The sequence below is a fragment of the Triturus cristatus genome, chromosome 8 (genome assembly GCF_964204655.1).
Source record: "Triturus cristatus chromosome 8, aTriCri1.1, whole genome shotgun sequence".
In the NCBI taxonomy this organism is placed as follows: Eukaryota; Metazoa; Chordata; class Amphibia; order Caudata; family Salamandridae; genus Triturus; species Triturus cristatus.
In genome coordinates this window covers 1,408,466,781-1,408,480,943 of record NC_140591.1, presented here as the reverse complement: position 1 = coordinate 1,408,480,943, position 14,163 = coordinate 1,408,466,781, and the positions used below count along the sequence as shown (strand labels likewise).

The window sequence follows — 14,163 nt, the reverse complement described above, 5'->3', positions numbered from 1 at the left end:
ACTTGAGGCTAGAATCAAATTCGAAATATGCTGCTTCACGCTCAAAGCCATCCATATGGGCAAACCGAGCTATGTAACAGCATTGTTAAAATATCCTAGGATTCCAGAATCTCACGAAATAAGGACTTGCTCACTATCAGACACCCAACATTCAAAACTTCCCTGGCTCAAAGACGATCTTCTTCGACCGATGCACCTAGTAGCTGGAGCTCCCTTCCTGTGCAATTCGGATTGGGGTGCAGCCCGAGTAAATACCAATGGCTGAGATTAATTCAAGAATTCTATCCATCGTTTTTTTGTACACTTCAGTGTATTGTCTTAGTGGGAAAGGTATGGCCCAGTCGTGGCTCCCGTGCACACTTAGTCACTGGAACCAAGCTATACCTGGCTGATGAGCCCTAATAAGGGCGAAACTGGTCTTGGGTTACTTGTGTTAAGTTCAGTTCTGGACTGGCAGTTCGGGCTGGGCTGTTCCCATTGGAGCACTGTCCAGACTGATTTGCATATGGCGAGGTCTAAACCCAGGTGGCAGGATGTGCAAAATAACGATGCACTGGGATGCAGCTCTGAGCAGATACTAGCAGCTTGGATTATTTCACACATTCCATCCGCCAATTGTTTGTATACTTAAATTCGGATTGGCAGCAGGCATCCTGTCGCTCAGAAGGAGGCTACCGCTCCACCGGTTCAGTAAATCCCTAGGTCAAGATCTCCCTTGGTCATGTGTCCTTGCACATGAGGTTTATGAAATCAACACTATTGTAAATGATTACCCCATACTTTTCAATGCCTTTCTGTTCCTCAAAACTCACTGTCCGCACCAAATTAATTTTCTAGTAACTCCCACTCAGCTTACTGTTCCTCCTTCCCTCGCGTCTCCCTTCCCTCAGCATGGCCCACTGATCCTCCTACAGTTCAGCTGTTCATCATCTTATTGTTGCTAAGAATATCTAGTTTATGTAGCTGCAGTTCTGTGTAAAGTGTGCTAGTACCTGTTCATGAAGCAGTGCTATAGATAAACACTGTAAATATATGAATATTCCCTCTAGCCCCATTATGAAGTTCACAATGTAGAACCAGGAGGCCCCGAGTAGTGGTATTGGCTTCCCCATTTGATACATTTGTGCCATCCTCCACAAATCTAATTACCAATGCATGCCTCATTTCCCTTTTCTTCAAAACATTTAAATGATTAGAAGCAGCTAGTCTCCAATAGTATGTTCTGTATTCATATATGTATGTGTAAGGAATCAGTAGAGCACAAACACAACCAAAAGGAAGTATAAAGCAGTAAAGGGTCAAAGGCAAGAATACGTCCGGGGAAGCTGGGTTCTGAGAGGTGGATTATTGCTTTGCTATGATGTGGTGTTCTTTAGATAGGTGTGTCTTCAGCTCTTTGGTAAACTGGAGCAAGGTTTATGCTGTTCTTATGGATACAGGGATGTTGTTCTAGATTGTGAGTGGTCTGTTGTCTTCTTTTTTCTTTTTGGGACTTCATCGTCTGTGGTGTAATGGTGTCCTAGCTGTTGGTGAGCCTAGAGCTGCCAGAAGTTGTGCTTGTCAGCCTGATAGGTGGGGGTGTCATTCGTGATGGCTTTTTAGAGAATGCAGAAGGTTTTGAAGATGGTTCAAGCTTGTATGGGTGGCCAGTGGTGTTCCAACAGGTTGAAGGTGATGTGGTCATATTTTTTCAGATTGTTGATAAGGCATACTAGGGCATGTAGGACGCCCTCAAGGATGCCCATTGTGGCGACTAGGAATTTAGAGAGCAGTGGATTACGCCATATAAATGCAAAAGTATGAGGGTTTGGACAGCAGTTCTGAAGTTGGTTTCTGGAAGGAATAGTTTCAGATTTTTCAGTTGACAGAGCCGGTACCAGGCAATTGTTTTTTGTGGCAAGATTGGTGGTGAGAGTGAATCAGAGTTATTTTACTGGGTGAAAGTTGGGGTTCAATCTGTTCAAGTTATTGTTTTTCATACAAATTTGACTAGTTGTTGCATGCTGCTTTTTCAAACAATACGAACTCTGTCTTAATGGGGTATTTCTTCAGATAGTTGCTTGTCCTCCAGGTCTGAATGAGGTGCAGGCAGTGTTTAAGGTGTTGGACGTCTGGAGAGGAGGATATTTTCTAGCAGAGTTGTGTGTCATTGGCGTATTGGTGGATTTAGATACTTTTATCAGTGAGGGCCTCCATACAGGGGCTCAAGATGTCATCAGGGTCCGGTGTGGGTTTCTTCAGTATGGGGAGAATCTGGCCTGGCTTCAGAGATGAAACCTTGAGTGATGGATGTATTGATGAAGGTGAGTTGGCTTGAAAGAGCCTTTCCAGAGATGACTTTGAGGGCTGAGTGTAAGATATTGCCATTGGAGGTGACATTGAGAGAGTTGAGGATGTTGGTGAGGTCTGCAAGAGATGGCTTTGAGAGATGATTACTGTGGGTTGCAGCACAGAGATGTAGGTGTCTTAGGAAAAGCAGATGTGATGTAGTTGACAGGTTTTAATCTTCAGTGAAAAAATACATAAGTAGAGGATGATTGCATTGCACTTGTCTCTGAGATTGGCCAGGCAGAGGGTCGATGCAATCCTTGATTCTTTTAAAGAGCTTTCTGCTTCTGTTGGCAGTTTCATTAATGGTGTTAGTATAATACTTTGTGTGGGCTGATGTGATAAGTTTTTGAATAGTGGGTGGAAGGACTTCAATAGCAGGGGGTATTTGGGAGTTCTGTTTTTTGGTGGAAAATGTCTTGCAGGTGAGGTCTTTGAAGTACCAGGATGTTGTTGGGCTTGGCTTGTTTTATTTGAAGAGGAGTCTACATACAAAGGGCGAATGAAGGTCTAGCAAATACAGTCACAGACCGGTTAAGTAGATCACAGGGTATGCAGTTCTTAACCAGAGATGAAGCGATCAGGGGTACCTGAGGCGTCAGATTGGGGTATTTGATCCCTCAGGAGCAAGAGCCGTCACACACCCAGATGGGTGTCATGCTTCATAATCAGGTAGCTCCTTGCTGGGCCAGCCCTGCAGTGCCCAACGGGCCCCACTGGGGGGGCTCTTTGTCGCAGCTCTCTTGTTTATGCCAATGTGAAGAGTGAGGTGCAGTGTAAAGTGTGCTAAGGTGAGTAGATTGGTGTGCAGTGAGATTAAACTAAGGGATAACTAAGGGATAACCAATAGGCAATTTAATGGTGAGTTCCCTTGTTAAAGATAAAAAGCAATGAATGGCTAGAAATGGATGCAAGAGTCCACACTAGTTCAATGGGTGAGAATTAAAAGTAGGTAAACCTGTTTCTTGCCTATTTAATGTCATACTGATCACGCCAATTCATCAGGACTGGGGTCCTTATTTGCTCTAAGTTGGGTCGATAGAGGGTGCAAGATGTATGAACCGTACCCAACATAAATCACAAGTGTACGTAGTATACCCTCAGGGTTAAGAACCGATCGGCATAGAAAGTAAACAATAAATAAAAATGCATTTATATTCAATAGCATGCTGTGCAATCAGAACTGTGCATTCCAAGGTCATTTCCACCCTGGTAGACCAGCTATGGACTGACCACACAAAGAAGTAACCGTAAGTCAAATAACCACACAGACAAGCACATGTAAAGCACGACAGACAAAAAACCCAATGCACAGTTCAAGTGACATGACCAAGCCAAGTGCCTGTGTATAAATCGAAGAGGCTTACCATAACAGGGGGAATCCTATACCCCAATTATGAATGGCAGAGACAAACGCTCAATGGCGTCAAACACCTAAAGTAACAAAATGATAAGTGTTCACTGAGATTCGAGTAAGTAAAAGACAGGGTCATAGGGAAGCTGGTCAATGGAGGACAACACTCACAGTTTGTCGAGAAAGCGATTTGCAAATGACCTGCCAGGATCTCTGCCACCACGGAGGTAACTGGTGTGTAGAGCTGGTGCATAATTTTAACAGCAAACAGCTCATCTCACAATAGTCAAGTTTGATGAGTATTACTTTGGTAGAAGATCATTTCTCTAGCGCTCTCTCAAGTCAACTTGTGAAATATCAGAGTTTTATTATTTTCTAATGGGGAGAGGCTATGGCATTGAAGTAGCAAGTTGAATCTAGTTATTATATAGCCTTGCTTACTCCGTACCTACCATGCCTCATTTTTATTTATTAAGCACCCAGTCCATCTGGGCCCCAAGGTACTACTTAGAGGTGTTGTTAAAAGTAGTCTTTTAAACATGTTAAAGGGTTTACATCCCAGATCATCAAACATTGTAAAACGGCACACCCCTCATGTTTAATCTTTTCACCCAGGCCCCACAAAATGGCAACTTTATTTCTCACATTTATTCCATAAATTATTACATATTATAAGCAATCTGAATAATTTCAGTAGGGCTTGAGGCCACACCCTCTGCCAATATGATGAAACCATATATGCAGGAATGCTTTTCATATTATCATGATAAATAATATACAGTTTAAAATATCGAAAGCAAATCATTTCACATGGGATCACTGGGTAGGGGGAGGGGTATTTTAAAAAAAGGTCAAAAAGCAGTGTTCCGTTACTTTTTAGTTTTAATAAATGCCTTAAGAAAAAGTAGAAATACAGTACGGACCCATGTAACCTCTCTTTCAATTTGGAAGTCCTTCATTTAAATGCAAAGCTGCCCGGGTTAGACCTATTCGTAAAAAACGTACGGCTGACCCTACAAATCTGGGAAACTACAGACCAATATCATTGCTTCCTTTTCTCGAGAAAGTCAAAGAGTCTCTGGTAAACCAACAATTAGTATCTTTCTTAGAAACCCATTCCCTTTTTGAACCCTCCCAGTCAGGCTTCCACGATTCTCATAGCAGGGAGTCAGCCTTGGTGGAGTCCACTGACACAATCAGGCTTGCCTTAGACAAGGGGAACTCTGGTATGCTGGTTCTCCTTGATCTATCGGAAGCTAGTTTCAATACCATCTTTCACTCAATCCTAATCCAGAGATTGGGGGAGATTGGTGTCAGTGGGAAAGCTTTGATATGGCTGGAGGACTTTCTATTGTAGCAAACCCATACTGTACAAATGGACCTCTACAATTCCAGATCTATGATCCTGGATAAAGGGGTGCTGCAGGGATCAATTCTGAGCCCTACCATCTTTATGTGGCTCACCTGCCCAAGGTTATCAAGTCATGGGGTTCTGATACGATTTCATATGCTGATGACACACAACTTGTCGTCACTAATGGACCCCAATCCGGAATTTACTAAAATGTAATTTTGAAATTGAATGTTAAAAATGTTGTCCTGGACGACTGCCAGTTTCCTTCAGCTTAATTTCAGTAAGACAGAATTTTTTTCTCTTTGGGAAGGCACATGCAGTCTTATCAATCGATTGGTGGCCATTTGAACTGGGACTGTCTCCCATCACCCAAAAATGGCGAAACAATTCAGGTGTTTTCCTGGATGACAACCTTTCCATCAATGAGCATGTTAAATGAATTTCTGGGACATGTTTCGATGTGATATGCATGCATAGGAAAGCCTTTCACTTGAATCCTTTTCTAAAAAGGAAAACCCTGGTTCAAGCGTTAACAGTGAGCCGCCTGGATTATGGGAACTCCCTCACGGTTGCAATGAATGAAGTCCTTTGTTCTATTTTTTCTAGACTTAAGGTGGTACAGAACATGGCAGCTCGCCTTTTCTGCAATCTTCCTCTGCAATTTCCCTCTGAACCTCAATTACTTTCCCTCAACTGCCTGGCCATAAAAAAGCATGCACTTTTAAAATGTTTGAGTCTAGTCTTTAAATCCTTGCATGGTTAAGGACCATATTATCTTAAAAACAAGTTGCATCCATATATCCAGGCACGTCCATTTAGATCCAGTGAGCTATTATTGCTACACCCCAAGCGCATTCATTTTGGCCCCCAAACACTGGAATCAGTTACCCTTACAGCTATGTTCTTGCTCAGACTTACCCTCTTTTAAGAAATCTTTGAAAACCTGGCTGTATGATCTTTAATTTTCTCATTGAACTGTGACCTATGCAGGCTGCTCAAGCGCCGAGAGATCCCATCAGGCATGATTTGTGTGCCTAACAAATCCATAAAATAAATCAGTAAATTGTAAATAAAATCCAAAATGTGTGAGGACCTTTAGAGAACATAAAATAATTTTGAAAAAAAAATGCTTTCTATTTTTTCCTTTTCTTTTTTCACAATTATCATTCCCAGCTGCCAGTTGGTCCCACGTCGTGTGACACCTTCAGTCAGTCCTGTTGCCAAAAGCGCTTACCATGCTTGGATTTTGAGCCCACATTTACAATACTAAATGCGTACTTACAATTCTCAAAAGGAAAAGCCTTGTTGGCTTAACCCCTTGCATGCCCTTGACGGAACCACTCCGTCATGAGCCACGGGCGCCGTGTGCTCATGACGGAGTGGTTCCGTCATGCTGCGGCCGTTGGCGGCCGCCCCGCCCACGCGGCGCTAATTCCCCGCCTTTGCGGGCGATTAGCGCAAGTGGGTGGAGTCATGACAGAACCACGCCGTCATGAGCACAGCTCGCCCGTGACTCATGACGGCGTGGTTCCGTCATGAGCATAGCGGCGCCGCGAACCCCCCAAACCCCCCCAGCGTTGCGGCGGAATTCGCGCCGCAGCGAAGGGGTTAAATTCCATTACTGACTGGCAGAGTTGCAGGAGACTTAGGCTACTTGGCACCTATAAACATGTTTAACATTTTACACATTGGTCGTATGATGAGTAATCCCATTTTGAAGTGCAACCAAAAACATAATTGCCAGCACACTATTGCCAGACATTTCATCATAAAATATCTAGGGCCATATGTAGGTAATTTGTATTTACCGATTCCTAAATTCCTTATTTTACCGATTCGGTATTTAAGAATCGGTAAATAGAATGTAGGTAAAAAATCGGTAAATTTTACCGATTCGGTAATATTCGTTATTACCGATTCGGTATTTACCGAATCGGTAATAAGGCATACCTTCCCATTCATTCCTATGGGCCTGGAGGCCCATAGGAATGAATGGGAAGCCATTCACTATTACCGATTCGGTAAATACCGAATCGGTAATAGGGGGAGCATATTCAAGGGTGGCAGGGTGGCACATTGACACCCTGTTGCACCCCTGAATCGTGCATGTGTGCACATGTGGCGTACATACATGCCCTAAGGGCATGTATGTCTGTCACATGGCACTTTTAAAAAAAGCCCAAAATTGCTTTTGAAAAGGTATTCGGTATTTACCATCAACTTGTAGTTGGTGGTAAATAACGAATCCTTAAACCAAAAATGCACTCACTTGAGTGCTCCCTACATAGGATTTAAGGATTCGGTAATTTACCGATTCGGTATTTTACCGAATCCTTCAATCCAGCCTCCTACATCTCAAAGGGCTAAATACCGGTCGGTAACGGAAAATTTACCGATTTTCGGCCGTTACCGACCGGTATTAGCCCACCTACATATGGCCCCTAGTGTGTCACCTTTTATCAGAGTTGAGGGGTGAGCTGCTACGGGTAAACTGAAGATCTCCTTTGACAACTACTACTAGACATACCTTAAAACTGCTCCTTAGCTACAGCAGAGTAGCTCACAGTTTCTCTTTTGTCATTCAAAGTAGCACAGCACGATTTCAGTTTGCCTTCTTCATGGATGGGTTAGTACTTCTCTTTTCCAAAGTGTTGCATCCCCTTCACAACTATTCATAACCTATCAGAGGTTCCATACTGGTCTGTTTATGTCACGCTTTTAAAGTCACTTATGTTGGTGGTGCAGTTTCTGTGCCACATTACTGTGGCTTTAAGTAATGTCTGTCCATTGAAAGCAGTACAAAATCTCTGGAGAGCATGCAGAAAGGTGAATTTTCCTACAACATTTTCTGTTACAAATTCGTTTTTCCACCTTGTGAAAAATAGTCAATTGAGATGCTAGTTATGGTTGCTTGTGTGATTGTTGCAATGACATAAACGTGTCTATTAGTATTGTCATCTGTAGTTCATGCTGGAGAAAAGTTGAAAGGCAGGCTGGTAAGACCTTTAGCCAGTTGGTGTCTTGTGCTGCCTGAGTTTTGTGTGACTATGGTGTGTTTTCCTTGTCAGGACAGGTTTTGATGTAGCAGGATGGACATGCTTGCTGAGATCAGGCTAAGGCAATTGTGCTGGTTCTATGAGTGAGATGAGTGGACCCTGCTCTTGTTGTTGGCTCACGGGAGAGAATAGATTACAAGGTACTTTCAGGAATCCTGGGCCTATGCCAGTCACCATTTATGAGCAGACCCATTTTGTATTTGGCTGCTATCAATTGCCTTAGTCCCTGGCTGAAAGATATCGGGCCTGCTTTTACTGTGTGCCTGTTAATTCTTTATTGACAGGGTAAATCTGTTACTGCCCCTTCAGGAGTTCAAGTGATCTCCTGTCATTCCCTCAGTGTTTTAACAAACCTACCTTTGCTTCTTATAGCATCTACTATCATCTCAAGCCTTGAGCTTCACACTTCTCAAATGAGGCTCATGCCTTAGGCCATTTTGTGAAGCAGATTAACGCAAGAACTGAAACCTCTTCCATACAGCTATTGAGGTGTTCATTAACATTGAAATAGCTGCTTGGTATGTGGTCAACAGCATATAATAGAATAGAATGTAGGATTTGACTCTCATACACATTGTCAAGAAGTTAACATCTCATTCAGCAGTAATAATAACAAACACTTGTGTTGGCCTTTAGTGGTCATTTTTCCTTACGATTTTATATGTCGAGTACTCACTGACCATAGCATGTCAGCAGAAAACTAAACCCGAAGAAGCCTGTTTTTTCACTTTCTGGTTGGATTTTCTAAATGTTCTAAATACTCAATGGGAGATTCAGTGTGAAAGAGTTGCAATATATGGACTACTTCCAATGAATTTTGGAGGCCAAGTCGGCATAAGTCAGGCAGATTTACCACATATAGTAGAATTTGGACTTTCAGACACGTAGAAGTGGGTTAACTTTCTGCATTTCGTCCGGGCACACTGTTATGTCCCGTTCTTAAGGAGATTGGCACTGACGCGCCTCCAGATGGTGGGGAAAAAGGGTTTTCATGCACGACTGATGGTGGAGGAGATACTTGAGGTGCTGCGGGAGCTGCCCAGGGCCAAGGCACCGAGGGGAGATGGGTTCCCGTCGGAATTTTACCAGATCTACTTGGAGAAGCTGGCGCAACCCCTATTGCAGGTTTATGAGGAGGCTTATGAGAGGGGAATTCTGTCCCCAACTATGCAGGAAGGGGAAATATGCATGCTTTTGAAACAGGGGGGGTGCTGGTCAGGACTCGGCGGCATATCGCCCGCTAACTACGATCAACTTGGATTTTAAAATACTGTTCAAAGCGCGGGCAAAACGATTGGCCCCACATATGCCTCACCTGATACATGAGGATCAATGTGGGTTCATACCCAGCCATAACACAGGCGTGAATGTAAGGCGAGTAACACATCATGCACAAGGTACAACGCAAGGATGAGGAACTGGCGCTAGTGGACGTAGACCCCGAGAAAGCTCTTGATACAGTTGACTGGAGAATATCTACAGGAAGGTGACTGGATTCAGCCCTTGGTTTTGCCAATGGGTCAAACTTCTTTATACTGAACCAAGTGCTTGGGTACGAGTGGGCCTGGGCCGGTCAGAGATGTGGATATTGGGGCGAGGCATGCGTCAGGGCTGCCCATTGTCGCCGCTGCTCTTCGCGCTGTCCATTAAACCTCTAGCAGTTTGGGCTCAAAAGGATCTTAAATGGTGGGGAATACATACAGGGGGGAGATCACAAGTAATATCATTATATGCTGACAATGCCATGTTCTACATCACTTCCCCTCGCGATGTGATACCCAGGCTATTGCAGCTCCTGGAAGACTTCGGAGACTACTCCGGATTGCATCTAAACAAGCATAAGTCCAAGCTCTTCCCACTGGGTGGATTGTCTGTATTGCCACCGAAGCAACTTCAAAGTCATGAATTGCGATGGGAGATGGGGGTATTTCTGATACCTGGGTATACAGATGGCACTTGAGGACTCACAATTGCTACACCTCAATATGAACAGGGTGATCTAAGCACTAAAGCGATCAGTGGCCTTCCGGAACACTCTGCCTCTCTCCCTCATGGGCAGGCTGGTGGTGTCTAAGATGTTGGTTCTACCGCATTGCCTGTGCATGCTCCAAAACTCGTTGTGCAATATCCCCATGCGAGTGTTCCCTATACTGGGCTGGCCGTCGCAGTAGAGTTGCCATGAACCCTTTAACCCGACTGTATGAGTAGGGCGACTGGAAGCCCACAGGTTGGATTTATATTACTATGCAGCTCACATCAAGTGACCCAGTGGCTGTATGAGGAAGACAACTGGAAAAAAAGACTACTGAGGGGGCGAGTTCACCCGGACAGGCTCAAAACGGCACTGATGGCGGGTGCGGGCACTTCAGGCGACATGCCCTATGTGGTCAAACAGACTGCAAGAATATGGCAGTTGTTTGTAGAACGAATGCTAAGGCACGCACCGTTTCACCGGGAACTCTCTAAATGGATTCTTGCCTCAGTGCGGAAAATGATGGACATTGTTATTCCAGCCATGGAGGGAGAGGGGTTGTCGAGTACTAGCAGACTTGTTTCCAAACGCAACTTTCATCTCTTATGAGCAGACCAGTGAGTGTTTTGAACTGTGTCACGGCCAATATCTACAGTATACCAGACTCTTGTTTAGGGTGACATGGCTCACATATTTCAATGTCCTGCCGACAACACAACATCTGGATAAAATGCTCACTTGTGGTTCTGGGCGTCCATTTATCTCTCTCCTTTATAACGCCATGAGGGTCGAGACAGTGGGCCCTCCACCCAGAGCTCGGGCCTCCACCCAGAGCTCGGGCAGCATGGGACGGGGATGTGCCGGAACCCCTTAGTGAGAAGAAGTGGAAAGCAATAAGTACATTCACACATACTGTATCTTGCAATGTGTGCTTCAAGTTGATACATTTTTACTACTTACACCGCACATAGATGACCCTAGTGAGACTGCACTGTATCGACATGGACCGCTCAGATGTGTGCCCTCGATGCAGCGCAGAAAGGGCGGATTTTTCGCATCTAGCATGGGGATGCCCTGAGGTGTATCTAATTCTGAATCCGTGTGGTGGAATTGGTGAAAGGGGGTACAGGCTTTCGGGTGGAGACAACACCACTACACTGCTTACGTGAACATATTACAAAACCCAATTAGCTCAAGATGGCTTATAAACTCTTGCAACTCTTCCTGGTTTTAGGAAAGCGCAGGGTAGCAGTAACATGGTTGGGAAAGCGTACCCCAACAGAAGATGAATGGGTAAGGGATGTGCGTAAGTGAATGCTGGCTGAGGATGCCCACATTAAGGCCAGTAGGAGGGATGAAAAGTTAGGAGAGGATCTTGGGACGTGGAGGGTTATGTAACTTGTTTTTAAACCCTGATGCAAATCTAAGTGGTCAATATGACTCGGATGCAAGGTAACCTACAACTGAGGAGGATTTGAGCTGATGTCTCTGATATTTTAAAGACAAGCTTTTAGACACAAGATAACTGGTAATGCAATAGTGATAATGTACTACCTACATATTTTGCACTTTCCGGTGGATCCCATCTCACCGCAGTGTTTGTAATTGTATACCTATTCTGACTTTCTTGAGAAAAAGATGAATAAAGGTTATAAAAAAAAAAACTTTCAGAATTTAAGCAAGGAGAGCTGCACTATATGTAGAAAACACTAAAGCAGGCAAAGATGCCACTTTACCAAAGACTCTTCATAGTCTGAATTGGGTGTGTTTAAGTTGTTACTGCCCTACTTGATGCATGAGTCTACTTGACTTGAAAACCTATTCGACCCCTGCTCTTTCCTATGACATACATTTGATTAATTGTTGTCCAATTTCAGTATTTTGATGTCAGGTTTCTAATATCTAGTAAGTGTGACATACATATTGTTGTCAAAACACCTTTCTGTATTACTATATTTGGAACACTTTGAAAAATCTGGTTTTGATTATAACACAAGTTGTGACATATTATTATATTTAGTTAAACTTAACTCACAGTCACTGTCTTGTGTGAAAGGTGGCGTGCACTGTCATTAACACAGTATGTGAGATAATGAAGGACTCAGTCATTAAGCTAGGTGAGGTGGAATGAAGGTAATTGGTGAGTGCACAATTTATTTTCTGGTTATGAAGCTTTATCCAAAGCATGCCATATTGCTGGGAAGATGTATTGTTTTTTAAGTATGCTACTGAAGTGTCATCATACATTACTCCTTGTTTAACACTGTAAAAGTATATAGTGGGTAGTGTATACTGGCGTTTCACATTTTATACATTTATAAGTGTGATTTTGTAAGTTTGTAATGATTAGTCATATCCTTTAATTTATACAAATGATGTAATGTTGAATTTCATGTTTCAGATAATGTAATGTGTGATGTTATAAAAGATCGCAAGTGCCACCTGAAGGGGTTTATTTTCTGTCTTTTTAGGTGTTGGTTGTATGCCGTATTTAACTCGCATCCAGCAACTATTAACTAAATTATTTTCTAGTTAATGCTTTCTTTAGTTTTTAGCCATTTTCACCTCGTTTATTAACAGATTTAGCTTTTCATTGACAACCTTTTGTATCCTATATAGACTTAGAGTGGGCTGTATGTCTGCTCCGTGGTCATAATTTGCTGCCTTCCCTTGTCTGTTTCAGTTCCCTCCTCCTGATTTGATGGTTGCCCTTCTTATTCTTGTGTTTGTCACACCCAAGTAGAATTTCAGTCTCACCATGTTTTGATTGGATGACTTGTATCTTTCCACTGCTGAGGTCACGGATTGCATTGTATGATGGACTGTTTTCTCTCCCTCTGTCTGTCTTTACTCGTCCCCCATGCTTTCCGTTCTTTTCTTGCCACTTCCTGCTTTATTCAAAATGTACCCCTAATTCCCACTAAGAGACCCTTGCCATTTGCTCCAACTGCCTCCTGCTGCTGCATCAGTGGGTGACCATCTTTGAATGTTTTTCCTTCCATTTAAAAATGAATGCCAGTCAGGCACACAACTGCCATCTTGAAATGCTTTCTAATTTACATTGAGCTCACTTTCCAAGATGGCCAATGCACATACATGGGTGTGCACACAGCTGTCATCTTGGTGTGCTTTTTAAGTGAAAACCAATCCAAATGGTCACCATATGTGTGTATGCAAGGTAGCCATCCTGGAATGCCTTTTCTTAAACTTTAAGAAAAACTATTCCATGATGGTTGCCATACATGCTCACACACTGAATCCTCTGGATACAAAAACAAACATTGGCAAAACCAGTAGTCTGCAGTGCACTGCCAGGGAAAAACCCATTGGCTTTGCCTACGTTTGTTTTGGTCTTGGATGGATAAATATCAGTTTACATCTGATCTGTATTGTGAATACTGAACTAAGCTGTCCCATATAAAAGAACACCTGAAACAATGTTACACTTTTATGACCTGCTGTAGTTTAGTTGAGGATATATAACTAGCACATAATTGTCACTCACATGTCTCAATGTGGAAGCACATCAGCAGCTAATTACCAAGAATGGAGCAGGATTACTAAAAAAAAAACAGGTATTACATTTCCAGATGATATATATTGTATTTGTTATTTTTTCAGCAATCACTTCTCCTTTTAGTTGCTTCATATCATTTTAATATAATTGACTTTTCAGTGTGAGACCTTGATCCCCTGAGCTACCTAAAAGATTGTCTTACTTCCCTTTAATTTATGCAAGCCATAACATTGTCTTTTCCCGCTTCTTTTTTAGAAAGGTCAAAATGCATGTCCACACCAACAACAAAGTAACCAGGATCTATAACGTAATTGGTACAATCAGAGGATCTGTAGAGCCAGGTCAGTTGCACTTCATTCTACCACAGTTGTCTTGACACAGCAGGGTCTTTGCAACCACTGAATGTTGCAAGGTTGGCCTGTAAATTGTATTGTACAGGGTTGGCCTTTGACTTTGATATTACTATGTAGGGCCTGATTTAGAGTTCGGCAGGTGGGTTTCACTGTCACAAACGTGATGGATATCCCATTCGCCGTATTGCATGTGTATTATATCCAATGCCATTTGTATACAACGTACGGG

General features: G+C 43.0%; 1 protein-coding gene across 4 annotated transcripts in view; it reads left to right on the top strand.

Annotated features, from left to right (window-relative positions):
- The window catches only part of LOC146805832 (N-acetylated-alpha-linked acidic dipeptidase 2-like), a 768,743-nt gene that overhangs the window by 547,225 nt on the left and 207,355 nt on the right, over nucleotides 1-14,163 (top strand). For all 4 annotated transcript variants that reach the window (XM_085623135.1, XM_085623133.1, XM_085623136.1 and 1 more), the window contains one exon: nucleotides 13,837-13,922. In XM_085623135.1, the coding sequence (XP_085479261.1) occupies nucleotides 13,837-13,922 (86 nt within the window). The remainder of the gene's footprint in view (nucleotides 1-13,836; nucleotides 13,923-14,163) is intronic.